The sequence below is a fragment of the Chiloscyllium punctatum genome, chromosome 47 (assembly GCF_047496795.1).
Source record: "Chiloscyllium punctatum isolate Juve2018m chromosome 47, sChiPun1.3, whole genome shotgun sequence".
Lineage (NCBI taxonomy): Eukaryota > Metazoa > Chordata > Chondrichthyes > Orectolobiformes > Hemiscylliidae > Chiloscyllium > Chiloscyllium punctatum.
Window position 1 is genome coordinate 34,936,426 of NC_092785.1, and position 17,801 is coordinate 34,954,226.

General features: G+C 57.4%; 2 protein-coding genes across 2 annotated transcripts in view; one reads left to right on the plus strand and one right to left on the minus strand.

Moving 5' to 3' along the window:
* Positions 1–14,060, minus strand: part of LOC140468484 (nicastrin-like) — a 66,093-nt gene extending 52,033 nt beyond the window's left edge. The window contains exons 1-2 of the mRNA XM_072564565.1: positions 13,832–14,060; positions 13,581–13,685 (exon numbers count right to left, since the gene is read on the minus strand). Of these exons, the coding sequence (XP_072420666.1) occupies positions 13,581–13,685; positions 13,832–13,852 (126 nt within the window). The 5' untranslated portion in view covers positions 13,853–14,060. The remainder of the gene's footprint in view (positions 1–13,580; positions 13,686–13,831) is intronic.
* LOC140468579 (calsequestrin-1-like) overlaps positions 1–17,801 on the plus strand; it is a 348,864-nt gene that overhangs the window by 269,296 nt on the left and 61,767 nt on the right. The window lies entirely within an intron of this gene.

Below are 17,801 nucleotides of genomic sequence, written 5' to 3' on the forward strand. Positions count from 1 at the left end.
TCCCTGACACACTCTAATCCCACTCTCCCCCGTCCCGTTAACTCCCTGACACACTCTAATCCCACACTCCCCCGTCCCGTTAACTCCCTGACCCAGTCTAATCCCACACTCCCCCGTCCCGTTAACTCCCTGACCCAGTCTAATCCCACACTCCCCCGTCCCGTTAACTCCCTGACACACACTAATCCCACACTCCCCCGTCCCGTTAACTCCCTGACCCAGTCTAATCCCACACTCCCCCGTCCCGTTAACTCCCTGACACACTCTAATCCCACACTCCCCCGTCCCGTTAACTCCCTGACCCAGTCTAATCCCACACTCCCCCGTCCCGTTAACTCCCTGACACACTCTAATCCCACACTCCCCCGTCCCGTTAACTCCCTGACCCAGTCTAATCCCACACTCCCCCGTCCCGTTAACTCCCTGACCCAGTCTAATCCCACACTCCCCCGTCCCGTTAACTCCCTGACCCAGTCTAATCCCACACTCCCCCGTCCCGTTAACTCCCTGACACACTCTAATCCCACACTCCCCCGTCCCGTTAACTCCCTGACCCAGTCTAATCCCACACTCCCCCGTCCCGTTAACTCCCTGACACACTCTAATCCCACACTCCCCCGTCCCGTTAACTCCCTGACCCAGTCTAATCCCACACTCCCCCGTCCCGTTAACTCCCTGACCCACTCTAATCCCACACTCCCCCGTCCCGTTAACTCCCTGACACACACTAATCCCACACTCCCCCGTCCCGTTAACTCCCTGACACACTCTAATCCCACACTCCCCCGTCCCGTTAACTCCCTGACCCAGTCTAATCCCACACTCCCCCGTCCCGTTAACTCCCTGACACACTCTAATCCCACACTCCCCCGTCCCGTTAACTCCCTGACCCAGTCTAATCCCACACTCCCCCGTCCCGTTAACTCCCTGACCCAGTCTAATCCCACTCTCCCCCGTCCCGTTAACTCCCTGACCCAGTCTAATCCCACACTCCCCCGTCCCGTTAACTCCCTGACCCAGTCTAATCCCACACTCCCCCGTCCCGTTAACTCCCTGACCCAGTCTAATCCCACACTCCCCCGTCCCGTTAACTCCCTGACCCAGTCTAATCCCACACTCCCCCGTCCCGTTAACTCCCTGACACACACTAATCCCACACTCCCCCGTCCCGTTAACTCCCTGACACACTCTAATCCCACACTCCCCCGTCCCGTTAACTCCCTGACACACTCTAATCCCACACTCCCCCGTCCCGTTAACTCCCTGACACACTCTAATCCCACACTCCCCCGTCCCGTTAACTCCCTGACCCACTCTAATCCCACACTCCCCCGTCCCGTTAACTCCCTGACCCACTCTAATCCCACACTCCCCCGTCCCGTTAACTCCCTGACACACACTAATCCCACACTCCCCCGTCCCGTTAACTCCCTGACCCAGTCTAATCCCACACTCCCCCGTCCCGTTAACTCCCTGACCCACTCTAATCCCACACTCCCCCGTCCCGTTAACTCCCTGACACACTCTAATCCCACACTCCCCCGTCCCGTTAACTCCCTGACCCAGTCTAATCCCACACTCCCCCGTCCCGGTAACTCCCTGACCCACTCTAATCCCACTCTCCCCCGTCCCGTTAACTCCCTGACACACACTAATCCCACTCTGCCCCGTCCCGTTAACTCCCTGACCCACTCTAATCCCACACTCCCCCGTCCCGTTAACTCCCTGACCCACTCTAATCCCACACTCCCCCGTCCCGTTAACTCCCTGACCCACTCTAATCCCACACTCCCCCGTCCCGTTAACTCCCTGACCCACTCTAATCCCACTCTCCCCCGTCCCGTTAACTCCCTGACACACTCTAATCCCACTCTCCCCCGTCCCGTTAACTCCCTGACACACACTAATCCCACACTCCCCCGTCCCGTTAACTCCCTGACACACACTAATCCCACACTCCCTCGTCCCGTTAACTCCCTGACACACACTAATCCCACACTCCCCCGTCCCGTTAACTCCCTGACCCACTCTAATCCCACACTCCCCCGTCCCGTTAACTCCCTGACCCAGTCTAATCCCACACTCCCCCGTCCCGTTAACTCCCTGACACACACTAATCCCACACTCCCCCGTCCCGTTAACTCCCTGACCCACTCTAATCCCACACTCCCCCGTCCCGTTAACTCCCTGACACACACTAATCCCACACTCCCTCGTCCCGTTAACTCCCTGACACACACTAATCCCACACTCCCTCGTCCCGTTAACTCCCTGACACACACTAATCCCACACTCCCTCGTCCCGTTAACTCCCTGACACACACTAATCCCACACTCCCTCGTCCCGTTAACTCCCTGACCCAGTCTAATCCCACACTCCCCCGTCCCGTTAACTCCCTGACACACTCTAATCCCACACTCCCCCGTCCCGTTAACTCCCTGACACACACTAATCCCACACTCCCTCGTCCCGTTAACTCCCTGACACACTCTAATCCCACACTCCCCCGTCCCGTTAACTCCCTGACCCAGTCTAATCCCACACTCCCCCGTCCCGTTAACTCCCTGACCCACTCTAATCCCACACTCCCCCGTCCCGTTAACTCCCTGACACACACTAATCCCACTCTGCCCCGTCCCGTTAACTCCCTGACCCACTCTAATCCCACACTCCCCCGTCCCGTTAACTCCCTGACCCACTCTAATCCCACACTCCCCCGTCCCGTTAACTCCCTGACCCAGTCTAATCCCACACTCCCCCGTCCCGTTAACTCCCTGACCCACTCTAATCCCACTCTCCCCCGTCCCGTTAACTCCCTGACCCAGTCTAATCCCACACTCCCCCGTCCCGTTAACTCCCTGACCCACTCTAATCCCACACTCCCCCGTCCCGTTAACTCCCTGACCCACTCTAATCCCACACTCCCCCGTCCCGTTAACTCCCTGACCCACTCTAATCCCACACTCCCCCGTCCCGTTAACTCCCTGACCCACTCTAATCCCACACTCCCCCGTCCCGTTAACTCCCTGACCCAGTCTAATCCCACACTCCCCCGTCCCGTTAACTCCCTGACACACTCTAATCCCACACTCCCCCGTCCCGTTAACTCCCTGACCCAGTCTAATCCCACACTCCCCCGTCCCGTTAACTCCCTGACACACACTAATCCCACACTCCCCCGTCCCGTTAACTCCCTGACCCAGTCTAATCCCACACTCTCCCGTCCCGTTAACTCCCTGACACACTCTAATCCCACACTCCCCCGTCCCGTTAACTCCCTGACACACACTAATCCCACACTCCCCCGTCCCGTTAACTCCCTGACCCACTCTAATCCCACACTCCCCCGTCCCGTTAACTCCCTGACCCACTCTAATCCCACACTCCCCCGTCCCGTTAACTCCCTGACCCACTCTAATCCCACACTCCCCCGTCCCGTTAACTCCCTGACCCACTCTAATCCCACTCTCCCCCGTCCCGTTAACTCCCTGACACACTCTAATCCCACTCTCCCCCGTCCCGTTAACTCCCTGACACACACTAATCCCACACTCCCCCGTCCCGTTAACTCCCTGACACACACTAATCCCACACTCCCTCGTCCCGTTAACTCCCTGACACACACTAATCCCACACTCCCCCGTCCCGTTAACTCCCTGACCCACTCTAATCCCACACTCCCCCGTCCCGTTAACTCCCTGACACACTCTAATCCCACACTCCCCCGTCCCGTTAACTCCCTGACCCACTCTAATCCCACACTCCCCCGTCCCGTTAACTCCCTGACACACACTAATCCCACACTCCCCCGTCCCGTTAACTCCCTGACCCACTCTAATCCCACACTCCCCCGTCCCGTTAACTCCCTGACACACACTAATCCCACACTCCCTCGTCCCGTTAACTCCCTGACACACACTAATCCCACACTCCCTCGTCCCGTTAACTCCCTGACACACACTAATCCCACACTCCCTCGTCCCGTTAACTCCCTGACACACACTAATCCCACACTCCCTCGTCCCGTTAACTCCCTGACACACTCTAATCCCACACTCCCCCGTCCCGTTAACTCCCTGACCCAGTCTAATCCCACACTCCCCCGTCCCGTTAACTCCCTGACCCACTCTAATCCCACACTCCCCCGTCCCGTTAACTCCCTGACACACACTAATCCCACTCTGCCCCGTCCCGTTAACTCCCTGACCCACTCTAATCCCACACTCCCCCGTCCCGTTAACTCCCTGACCCACTCTAATCCCACACTCCCCCGTCCCGTTAACTCCCTGACCCAGTCTAATCCCACACTCCCCCGTCCCGTTAACTCCCTGACCCACTCTAATCCCACTCTCCCCCGTCCCGTTAACTCCCTGACCCAGTCTAATCCCACACTCCCCCGTCCCGTTAACTCCCTGACCCACTCTAATCCCACACTCCCCCGTCCCGTTAACTCCCTGACCCACTCTAATCCCACACTCCCCCGTCCCGTTAACTCCCTGACCCACTCTAATCCCACACTCCCCCGTCCCGTTAACTCCCTAACCCACTCTAATCCCACACTCCCCCGTCCCGTTAACTCCCTGACCCAGTCTAATCCCACACTCCCCCGTCCCGTTAACTCCCTGACACACTCTAATCCCACACTCCCCCGTCCCGTTAACTCCCTGACCCAGTCTAATCCCACACTCCCCCGTCCCGTTAACTCCCTGACACACACTAATCCCACACTCCCCCGTCCCGTTAACTCCCTGACCCAGTCTAATCCCACACTCTCCCGTCCCGTTAACTCCCTGACACACTCTAATCCCACACTCCCCCGTCCCGTTAACTCCCTGACACACACTAATCCCACACTCCCCCGTCCCGTTAACTCCCTGACCCAGTCTAATCCCACACTCCCCCGTCCCGTTAACTCCCTGACACACTCTAATCCCACACTCCCCCGTCCCGTTAACTCCCTGACACACACTAATCCCACACTCCCCCGTCCCGTTAACTCCCTGACCCAGTCTAATCCCACACTCTCCCGTCCCGTTAACTCCCTGACACACTCTAATCCCACACTCCCCCGTCCCGTTAACTCCCTGACACACACTAATCCCACACTCCCCCGTCCCGTTAACTCCCTGACCCAGTCTAATCCCACACTCCCCCGTCCCGTTAACTCCCTGACACACTCTAATCCCACACTCCCCCGTCCCGTTAACTCCCTGACACACACTAATCCCACACTCCCCCGTCCCGTTAACTCCCTGACCCACTCTAATCCCACACTCCCCCGTCCCGTTAACTCCCTGACACACTCTAATCCCACTCTCCCCCGTCCCGTTAACTCCCTGACACACACTAATCCCACACTCCCCCGTCCCGTTAACTCCCTGACCCACTCTAATCCCACTCTCCCCCGTCCCGTTAACTCCCTGACCCACTCTAATCCCACTCTCCCCCGTCCCGTTAACTCCCCGACACACTCTAATCCCACACTCCCCCGTCCCGTTAACTCCCTGACCCACTCTAATCCCACACTCCCCCGTCCCGTTAACTCCCTGACCCAGTCTAATCCCACTCTCCCCCGTCCCGTTAACTCCCTGACCCAGTCTAATCCCACACTCCCCCGTCCCGTTAACTCCCTGACCCACTCTAATCCCACACTCCCCCGTCCCGTTAACTCCCTGACCCACTCTAATCCCACACTCCCCCGTCCCGTTAACTCCCTGACACACACTAATCCCACACTCCCCCGTCCCGTTAACTCCCTGACCCAGTCTAATCCCACACTCCCCCGTCCCGTTAACTCCCTGACCCACTCTAATCCCACACTCCCCCGTCCCGTTAACTCCCTGACACACTCTAATCCCACTCTCCCCCGTCCCGTTAACTCCCTGACACACACTAATCCCACACTCCCCCGTCCCGTTAACTCCCTGACCCACTCTAATCCCACTCTCCCCCGTCCCGTTAACTCCCTGACCCACTCTAATCCCACTCTCCCCCGTCCCGTTAACTCCCCGACACACTCTAATCCCACACTCCCCCGTCCCGTTAACTCCCTGACCCACTCTAATCCCACACTCCCCCGTCCCGTTAACTCCCTGACCCAGTCTAATCCCACACTCCCCCGTCCCGTTAACTCCCTGACCCAGTCTAATCCCACTCTCCCTCGTCCCGTTAACTCCCTGACCCAGTCTAATCCCACACTCCCGCGTCCCGTTAACTCCCTGACACACTCTAATCCCACACTCCCCCGTCCCGTTAACTCCCTGACCCAGTCTAATCCCACACTCCCCCGTCCCGTTAACTCCCTGACCCAGTCTAATCCCACACTCCCCCGTCCCGTTAACTCCCTGACCCAGTCTAATCCCACACTCCCCCGTCCCGTTAACTCCCTGACACACTCTAATCCCACACTCCCCCGTCCCGTTAACTCCCTGACACACTCTAATCCCACACTCCCCCGTCCCGTTAACTCCCTGACCCACTCTAATCCCACTCTCCCCCGTCCCGTTAACTCCCTGACACACTCTAATCCCACTCTCCCCCGTCCCGTTAACTCCCTGACCCAGTCTAATCCCACACTCCCCCGTCCCGTTAACTCCCTGACACACTCTAATCCCACTCTCCCCCGTCCCGTTAACTCCCTGACACACACTAATCCCACACTCCCCCGTCCCGTTAACTCCCTGACCCAGTCTAATCCCACACTCCCCCGTCCCGTTAACTCCCTGACACACTCTAATCCCACTCTCCCCCGTCCCGTTAACTCCCTGACACACTCTAATCCCACACTCCCCCGTCCCGTTAACTCCCTGACCCAGTCTAATCCCACACTCCCCCGTCCCGTTAACTCCCTGACCCAGTCTAATCCCACACTCCCCCGTCCCGTTAACTCCCTGACACTCTCTAATCCCACACTCCCCCGTCCCGTTAACTCCCTGACCCACACTAATCCCACACTCCCCCGTCCCGTTAACTCCCCGACCCAGTCTAATCCCACTCTCCCCCGTCCCGTTAACTCCCTGACCCACTCTAATCCCACACTCCCCCGTCCCGTTAACTCCCTGACCCACTCTAATCCCACACTCCCCCGTCCCGTTAACTCCCTGACACACACTAATCCCACACTCCCCCGTCCCGTTAACTCCCTGACCCACTCTAATCCCACACTCCCCCGTCCCGTTAACTCCCTGACACACTCTAATCCCACACTCCCCCGTCCCGTTAACTCCCTGACCCAGTCTAATCCCACTCTCCCCCGTCCCGTTAACTCCCTGACACACTCTAATCCCACACTCCCCCGTCCCGTTAACTCCCTGACCCAGTCTAATCCCACACTCCCCCGTCCCGTTAACTCCCTGACACACTCTAATCCCACACTCCCCCGTCCCGTTAACTCCCTGACCCAGTCTAATCCCACACTCCCCCGTCCCGTTAACTCCCTGACCCAGTCTAATCCCACTCTCCCCCGTCCCGTTAACTCCCTGACCCAGTCTAATCCCACTCTCCCCCGTCCCGTTAACTCCCTGACACACACTAATCCCACACTCCCCCGTCCCGTTAACTCCCTGACCCAGTCTAATCCCACACTCCCCCGTCCCGTTAACTCCCTGACCCACTCTAATCCCACACTCCCCCGTCCCGTTAACTCCCTGACCCAGTCTAATCCCACACTCCCCCGTCCCGTTAACTCCCTGACCCACTCTAATCCCACACTCCCCCGTCCCGTTAACTCCCTGACCCACTCTAATCCCACACTCCCCCGTCCCGTTAACTCCCTGACCCAGTCTAATCCCACTCTCCCCCGTCCCGTTAACTCCCTGACACACTCTAATCCCACACTCCCCCGTCCCGTTAACTCCCTGACCCAGTCTAATCCCACACTCCCCCGTCCCGTTAACTCCCTGACCCACTCTAATCCCACTCTCCCCCGTCCCGTTAACTCCCTGACCCACTCTAATCCCACACTCCCCCGTCCCGTTAACTCCCTGACCCAGTCTAATCCCACACTCCCCCGTCCCGTTAACTCCCTGACCCAGTCTAATCCCACTCTCCCCCGTCCCGTTAACTCCCTGACACACACTAATCCCACACTCCCCCGTCCCGTTAACTCCCTGACCCAGTCTAATCCCACACTCCCCCGTCCCGTTAACTCCCTGACCCAGTCTAATCCCACTCTCCCCCGTCCCGTTAACTCCCTGACCCAGTCTAATCCCACACTCCCCCGTCCCGTTAACTCCCTGACACACTCTAATCCCACTCTCCCCCGTCCCGTTAACTCCCTGACCCAGTCTAATCCCACTCTCCCCCGTCCCGTTAACTCCCTGACACACTCTAATCCCACACTCCCCCGTCCCGTTAACTCCCTGACCCAGTCTAATCCCACACTCCCCCGTCCCGTTAACTCCCTGACCCAGTCTAATCCCACACTCCCCCGTCCCGTTAACTCCCTGACACACTCTAATCCCACACTCCCCCGTCCCGTTAACTCCCTGACACACTCTAATCCCACTCTCCCCCGTCCCGTTAACTCCCTGACCCAGTCTAATCCCACACTCCCCCGTCCCGTTAACTCCCTGACCCAGTCTAATCCCACACTCCCCCGTCCCGTTAACTCCCTGACACACTCTAATCCCACTCTCCCCCGTCCCGTTAACTCCCTGACCCAGTCTAATCCCACTCTCCCCCGTCCCGTTAACTCCCTGACCCAGTCTAATCCCACACTCCCCCGTCCCGTTAACTCCCTGACCCACTCTAATCCCACACTCCCCCGTCCCGTTAACTCCCTGACACACTCTAATCCCACACTCCCCCGTCCCGTTAACTCCCTGACACACTCTAATCCCACTCTCCCCCGTCCCGTTAACTCCCTGACCCAGTCTAATCCCACTCTCCCCCGTCCCGTTAACTCCCTGACCCAGTCTAATCCCACACTCCCCCGTCCCGTTAACTCCCTGACACACACTAATCCCACACTCCCCCGTCCCGTTAACTCCCTGACCCAGTCTAATCCCACACTCCCCCGTCCCGTTAACTCCCTGACCCAGTCTAATCCCACTCTCCCCCGTCCCGTTAACTCCCTGACACACTCTAATCCCACTCTCCCCCGTCCCGTTAACTCCCTGACCCAGTCTAATCCCACACTCCCCCGTCCCGTTAACTCCCTGACACACTCTAATCCCACTCTCCCCCGTCCCGTTAACTCCCTGACCCAGTCTAATCCCACACTCCCCCGTCCCGTTAACTCCCTGACACACTCTAATCCCACTCTCCCCCGTCCCGTTAACTCCCTGACCCACTCTAATCCCACTCTCCCCCCGTCCCGTTAACTCCCTGACCCAGTCTAATCCCACACTCCCCCGTCCCGTTAACTCCCTGACACACTCTAATCCCACACTCCCCCGTCCCGTTAACTCCCTGACACACACTAATCCCACACTCCCCCGTCCCGTTAACTCCCTGACACACTCTAATCCCACACTCCCCCGTCCCGTTAACTCCCTGACACACACTAATCCCACTCTCCCCCCGTCCCGTTAACTCCCTGACCCACTCTAATCCCACACTCCCCCGTCCCGTTAACTCCCTGACACAGTCTAATCCCACACTCCCCCGTCCCGTTAACTCCCTGACCCACTCTAATCCCACACTCCCCCGTCCCGTTAACTCCCTGACCCAGTCTAATCCCACACTCCCCCGTCCCGTTAACTCCCTGACACACTCTAATCCCACACTCCCCCGTCCCGTTAACTCCCTGACACACTCTAATCCCACACTCCCCCGTCCCGTTAACTCCCTGACACACTCTAATCCCACACTCCCCCGTCCCGTTAACTCCCTGACCCACTCTAATCCCACACTCCCCCGTCCCGTTAACTCCCTGACACACTCTAATCCCACTCCCCCGTCCCGTTAACTCCCTGACCCAGTCTAATCCCACACTCCCCCGTCCCGTTAACTCCCTGACACACTCTAATCCCACACTCCCCCGTCCCGTTAACTCCCTGACCCAGTCTAATCCCACACTCCCCCGTCCCGTTAACTCCCTGACCCAGTCTAATCCCACACTCCCCCGTCCCGTTAACTCCCTGACACACTCTAATCCCACACTCCCCCGTCCCGTTAACTCCCTGACCCACTCTAATCCCACACTCCCCCGTCCCGTTAACTCCCTGACACACTCTAATCCCACACTCCCCCGTCCCGTTAACTCCCTGACACACTCTAATCCCACTCTCCCCCGTCCCGTTAACTCCCTGACACACTCTAATCCCACACTCCCCCGTCCCGTTAACTCCCTGACCCAGTCTAATCCCACACTCCCCCGTCCCGTTAACTCCCTGACCCACTCTAATCCCACACTCCCCCGTCCCGTTAACTCCCTGACCCAGTCTAATCCCACTCTCCCCCGTCCCGTTAACTCCCTGACCCAGTCTAATCCCACACTCCCCCGTCCCGTTAACTCCCTGACACACTCTAATCCCACACTCCCCCGTCCCGTTAACTCCCTGACCCAGTCTAATCCCACACTCCCCCGTCCCGTTAACTCCCTGACACACTCTAATCCCACTCTCCCCCGTCCCGTTAACTCCCTGACCCAGTCTAATCCCACACTCCCCCGTCCCGTTAACTCCCTGACCCACTCTAATCCCACACTCCCCCGTCCCGTTAACTCCCTGACCCACACTAATCCCACACTCCCCCGTCCCGTTAACTCCCTGACCCACTCTAATCCCACACTCCCCCGTCCCGTTAACTCCCTGACACACTCTAATCCCACACTCCCCCGTCCCGTTAACTCCCTGACCCACTCTAATCCCACACTCCCCCGTCCCGTTAACTCCCTGACCCACACTAATCCCACACTCCCCCGTCCCGTTAACTCCCTGACCCAGTCTAATCCCACACTCCCCCGTCCCGTTAACTCCCTGACACACTCTAATCCCACACTCCCCCGTCCCGTTAACTCCCTGACACACTCTAATCCCACACTCCCCCGTCCCGTTAACTCCCTGACACACTCTAATCCCACACTCCCCCGTCCCGTTAACTCCCTGACCCACTCTAATCCCACACTCCCCCGTCCCGTTAACTCCCTGACACACACTAATCCCACTCTCCCCCGTCCCGTTAACTCCCTGACACACTCTAATCCCACACTCCCCCGTCCCGTTAACTCCCTGACCCAGTCTAATCCCACACTCCCCCGTCCCGTTAACTCCCTGACCCAGTCTAATCCCACACTCCCCCGTCCCGTTAACTCCCTGACACACTCTAATCCCACACTCCCCCGTCCCGTTAACTCCCTGACACACTCTAATCCCACACTCCCCCGTCCCGTTAACTCCCTGACCCACTCTAATCCCACACTCCCCCGTCCCGTTAACTCCCTGACACACACTAATCCCACTCTCCCCCGTCCCGTTAACTCCCTGACCCACTCTAATCCCACACTCCCCCGTCCCGTTAACTCCCTGACCCAGTCTAATCCCACACTCCCCCGTCCCGTTAACTCCCTGACCCAGTCTAATCCCACACTCCCCCGTCCCGTTAACTCCCTGACCCACTCTAATCCCACTCTCCCCCGTCCCGTTAACTCCCTGACACACTCTAATCCCACACTCCCCCGTCCCGTTAACTCCCTGACACACTCTAATCCCACACTCCCCCGTCCCGTTAACTCCCTGACCCAGTCTAATCCCACACTCCCCCGTCCCGTTAACTCCCTGACCCACTCTAATCCCACACTCCCCCGTCCCGTTAACTCCCTGACCCACTCTAATCCCACACTCCCCCGTCCCGTTAACTCCCTGACCCACTCTAATCCCACACTCCCCCGTCCCGTTAACTCCCTGACCCACTCTAATCCCACACTCCCCCGTCCCGTTAACTCCCTGACCCAGTCTAATCCCACACTCCCCCGTCCCGTTAACTCCCTGACCCACTCTAATCCCACACTCCCCCGTCCCGTTAACTCCCTGACCCAGTCTAATCCCACACTCCCCCGTCCCGTTAACTCCCTGACCCAGTCTAATCCCACACTCCCCCGTCCCGTTAACTCCCTGACACACTCTAATCCCACACTCCCCCGTCCCGTTAACTCCCTGACACACTCTAATCCCACACTCCCCCGTCCCGTTAACTCCCTGACCCAGTCTAATCCCACACTCCCCCGTCCCGTTAACTCCCTGACCCACTCTAATCCCACACTCCCCCGTCCCGTTAACTCCCTGACACACTCTAATCCCACACTCCCCCGTCCCGTTAACTCCCTGACCCACTCTAATCCCACACTCCCCCGTCCCGTTAACTCCCTGACCCAGTCTAATCCCACACTCCCCCGTCCCGTTAACTCCCTGACCCAGTCTAATCCCACACTCCCCCGTCCCGTTAACTCCCTGACCCAGTCTAATCCCACACTCCCCCGTCCCGTTAACTCCCTGACCCACTCTAATCCCACACTCCCCCGTCCCGTTAACTCCCTGACCCAGTCTAATCCCACACTCCCCCGTCCCGTTAACTCCCTGACCCACTCTAATCCCACACTCCCCTGTCCCGTTAACTCCCTGACCCACTCTAATCCCACACTCCCCCGTCCCGTTAACTCCCTGACCCACTCTAATCCCACACTCCCCCGTCCCGTTAACTCCCTGACACACACTAATCCCACACTCCCCCGTCCCGTTAACTCCCTGACCCAGTCTAATCCCACACTCCCCCGTCCCGTTAACTCCCTGACCCACTCTAATCCCACACTCCCCCGTCCCGTTAACTCCCTGACACACACTAATCCCACACTCCCCCGTCCCGTTAACTCCCTGACACACTCTAATCCCACACTCCCCCGTCCCGTTAACTCCCTGACACACACTAATCCCACACTCCCCCGTCCCGTTAACTCCCTGACACACTCTAATCCCACACTCCCCCGTCCCGTTAACTCCCTGACCCACTCTAATCCCACACTCCCCCGTCCCGTTAACTCCCTGACACACTCTAATCCCACACTCCCCCGTCCCGTTAACTCCCTGACCCACTCTAATCCCACACTCCCCCGTCCAGTTAACTCCCTGACCCAGTCTAATCCCACACTCCCCCGTCCCGTTAACTCCCTGACCCAGTCTAATCCCACACTCCCCCGTCCCGTTAACTCCCTGACACACTCTAATCCCACACTCCCCCGTCCCGTTAACTCCCTGACACACTCTAATCCCACACTCCCCCGTCCCGTTAACTCCCTGACCCACTCTAATCCCACACTCCCCCGTCCCGTTAACTCCCTGACCCAGTCTAATCCCACTCTCCCCCGTCCCGTTAACTCCCTGACCCAGTCTAATCCCACACTCCCCCGTCCCGTTAACTCCCTGACCCAGTCTAATCCCACACTCCCCCGTCCCGTTAACTCCCTGACCCAGTCTAATCCCACACTCCCCCGTCCCGTTAACTCCCTGACCCAGTCTAATCCCACACTCCCCCGTCCCGTTAACTCCCTGACCCACTCTAATCCCACAAACCCTGTCCCACACACTCGTGGAGCTCAGTGCTTGTGACCCTGAGCTTGTAGCCAGTGCCCCACTCCACGAACCTGGTTCATTTCCAGGTAAGCGTCGATGTTTCCCAGTCGGATGGGGAAGTTCCCGTTCTTCATGTCATAAACCACCTTGGAACTGCCGATATAGTCAAACGTCTCCTGGAAGGTGAAAGAAGGTGCGTGAGGGAGGGTGACTGTGTCTCGAACCCAGCGTGGGTTCCCCGCTCGCTGGGAGGGTCTGACCAGAGCATTGCCCCGGTGACCCTGACATGCAGCTCCCCACCGTATCGACCCAGCGGCCTTACCCCTTGGAAGAAGAGGAACATGATATTTTTCCGCAGTGTCCCGATGTCCGGGAGATGACTGAGGGCCTCAGCGGCTGACAGCAGGGCGATAAAACCAGAGACTGCACTGTCGGCTCCAGGGGCGACCCCCCAGAAGAAGGAGCGAGCATCAAGCTGAGGGGAGGGGGAGAGAGAGAGAGAGAGAGAGAGAGAGAGAGAGAGAGAGAGAGAGAGAGAGAGAGAGAGAGAGAGAGAGAGAGAGAGAGAGACACAGTCAATGAGAATTGGGGTCAGAGAGACGTACAGCACGGAAACAGACCCTTCGGCCCAACCCGTCCATGCCGACCAGATATCCCAACCCAATCTAGTCCCACCTGCCAACACCCGGCCCATATCCATCCAAACCCTTCCTATTCATATACCCATCCAGATGCCTCTTAAATGCTGTAATTGTACCAGCCTCCACCACATCCTCTGGCAGCTCATTCCATACACGTACCACCCTCTGGGTGAAAAGGTTGCCCCTTAGGTCTCTTTTATATCTTTCCCCTCTCACCCTAAACCTATGCCCCTCTAGTTCTGGACTCCCCCCGACCCCAGGGAAAAGACTTTGTCTATTTACCCTATCCATGCCCCTCATGATTTTATAAACCTCTATAAGGTCACCCCTCAGCCTCCGACGCTCCAGGGAAAACAGCCCCAGCCTGTTCAGCCCCTCCCTGTAGCTCAAACCCTCCGACCCTGGCAACATCCTTGTAAATCTTTTCTGAACCCCTTTCAAGTTTCACAACATCTTTCCGATAGGAAGGGGACCAGAATTGCACGCAATATTCCAACAGTGGCCTAACCAATGTCCTGTACGTCCACAACATGACCTCCCAACTCCTGTACTCAATACTCTGACCAATAAAGGGAAGCATACCAAACGCTGCCTTCACTATCCTATCTCCCTGTGACTCCACTTTCAAGGAGCTATGAACCTGCACTCCAAGGTCCCTTTGTTCAGCAACACTCCCCAGGACCTTACCGTTAAGTGGATCGGATGGGGATACGAACAGAAAGGGTTTCAAGGGAACTGGGCCAAGTGGTGGCAAATGGGACACTGTCAGTTTAGGATATCTGGTCAGCATGGACGCGTTGGACCGAAGGGGGTGTTTCTGTGCTGTACATCTTTATGACTATCTTTGTGTCACTAGCAAATTCAGTTATCACACCTTTTGATGTCTTCACCCATATTTAAACGGGGTGGCAGGAGCAGGAGGAGCTGCACATCTCTCCGCAGATGCAGTTAATAAATCATACGAATGTTCTTGGCGTTATTAACATGGGGCGGGGAGCACAAGAACTGGGAGGTAATATTGAATTGGTTTAAAGTAATTGCTGTGTCCCACTTGGGAGAGCTGCGTGCAGCCGAGGCCTATTATTATTATTGGGAAAATGCGAATGCAGAAACAAATGGGTGGCAGTGGTTTCAGGAATGAGATACCTCAGCTGTGAGGACGGAATGAAGACGTTGGGACTGTTCTCTTTTAGAGAGAAGGAGATCTGACAGACCTGTTCAAAATCATGAGGGGCTGGACGGAATAGATCGGGAGAGGGCAGAGATTTCAAATCGTGTGCGGCTCAGTGGTTAGCACCGCCGCCGCCTCACAGCACAAGGGACCCGGCTTCGATCCCAGCCTCGGGGGCGACTGTCGGTGTGGAGTTTGCACGTTCTCCCCGTGTCTGCGTGGGTTTCCTCCGGGTGCTCCGGTTTCCTCCCACAGTCCAAAGATGTGCCAGCCAGGTGAATTGGCCATGCTAAATTACCCCATAGTGTTCAGGGATGTGTAGGTTATGGGGGAATTGGCCATGCTAAATTACCCATCGTGTTCAGGGATGTGTAGGTTATGGGGGAATTGGCCATGCTAAATTACCCATAGTGTTCAGGGATGTGTAGGTTAGGGTGGATTGGCCATGCTAAATTACCCCATAGTGTTCAGGGATGTGTAGGTTAGGGTGGATTGGCCATGCTAAATTACCCCATAGTGTTCAGGGATGTGTAGGTTAGGGTGGATTGGCCGTGCTAAATTACCCCATAGTGTTCAGGGATGTGTAGGTTAGGGTGGATTGGCCATGCTAAATTGCCTGTAGTGCTAGGTGAGGGGGAAATGGGTCAGAGTTAGTCAGAGGGAAATGGGTCTGGATGGGTTGCTCTTCGGAGGGCCGGTATGGACTTGTGGGGCCGAAGGGCCTGTTTCCACACTGTAAGGGGAATCTAATCGACTCAATAAGGAGGGACAGAAAACTGGAAACTCCAGGCTGGTTATCTTGAGGTCAGTCGGGGAAGGCATTAGAATTGATCATGAAGGAGAGTATTACTGTAATTGGGGAGAACCAGTGTGGTTTCCCGAAAGAAAAATCCACTTTTCACCCATTTATGGGAGTCCTTTGACAGAATTACACGCACGGTGGATAAAGGAGAAACCGGAATTGTACTAGATTTGGATTCCAAGAAACCTTCGCTGAGATGTGTGTCAAAGGATAGAGTGGAAAACAAAAGCTTCTGGTGTAATGAGCGTTTAATCCGCACGGATGGGGAAGGCGAGCTGGTTCGGAAAAAAACAGCACGTAGGTAAATGGGTCTTCATATGGAGAAGAATCTCTACAATCACTGCTCAATGGGACAGACTTTGAACTGAGCGAGCAACTCAAGACTGGCACCCACCAGGCACTGGGGTCAAGACTGGCACCCACGAGGCACTGGGGTCAAGGCTGGCACCCACGAGGCACTGGGGTCAAGACTGGCACCCACGAGGCACTGGGGTCAAGACTGGCACCCACGAGGCACTGGGGTCAAGACTGGCACGAGGCACTGGGGTCAAGACTGGCACCCACGAGGCACTGGGGTCAACGCTGGCACCCACGAGGCACTGGGGTCAAGGCTGGCACCCACGAGGCACTGGGGTCAAGACTGGCACAAGGCACTGGGGTCAAGACTGGCACCCACGAGGCACTGGGGTCAAGACTGGCACAAGGCACTGGGGTCAAGACTGGCACCCACGAGGCACTGGGGTCAACGCTGGCACCCACGAGGCACTGGGGTCAAGACTGGCACCCACCAGGCACTGGGGTCAACCCTGGATTAATGGACAAGACGGTGCAGCGCCAGGTTTACCTAAAATTCACCAACTTGGTGAAGCTACCAAACAGGACTACTTGGGTGCCATGCAGCATAAGCAGTAACTGATCCCACAACCACTTGATCAGATCAAAGCTCTGCGGTCCTGTCACATACATGTGTGAATGGGGCGGGATGCTGAAACAACTCAGGGGTGGGGGAGGCTCTACAAATAGCCCCATCCTCGACCATGGAAGAGCCCACTGCAGCAATGGAAAAGATCACACTGGAGGGTTGGCAGCAATTTGCAACTGAATAAATCCATGGGGACTCCCTGCTGACTCCCCCAAACCCTGTCCCACCATCTACAGAGGACAAGTTAGGTGTGTGAGGGAATACTCCCCCACTTGCCCTGGATGGGGGCAGCTCCAAAAACCCCCAAGTAGCTTGAACCATCCAGGACAAAGTCGCCCAGTTGATTGGCATCATACCCACAAGCAACCACTTCCCCCACCAGCAACATTCAGACAGAGAGTACCATCCACAAGATGTACTGCATACTATCGGCAATCTTGAGTGCCAGACCCACCAATGGGACACAGGCAGCACCTTCCCAAAGCCAAGACCCCTTCCACTGGGGTCAACAGACAAGGGCAGCAGATACAGGCAGCTTCCCTCCCTCGATCCCTGTGTGGAGCAGCACTCAGAAAACTCTCCCTGACCCGCCCCCTCCTGGACACGCTCCCCCCCCTCCCCCCGCCCCGACCACGCTCCCCCCCCGCCACCCCGACGCACTCCCCCCTCCCCCCCCCCCCCCCCCCCACCCCACCCCCGCACGCTCCCCCCCCTCCCCGGCACACTCTCCCTGCCCTGTCACTCCTCTCCCCCCTA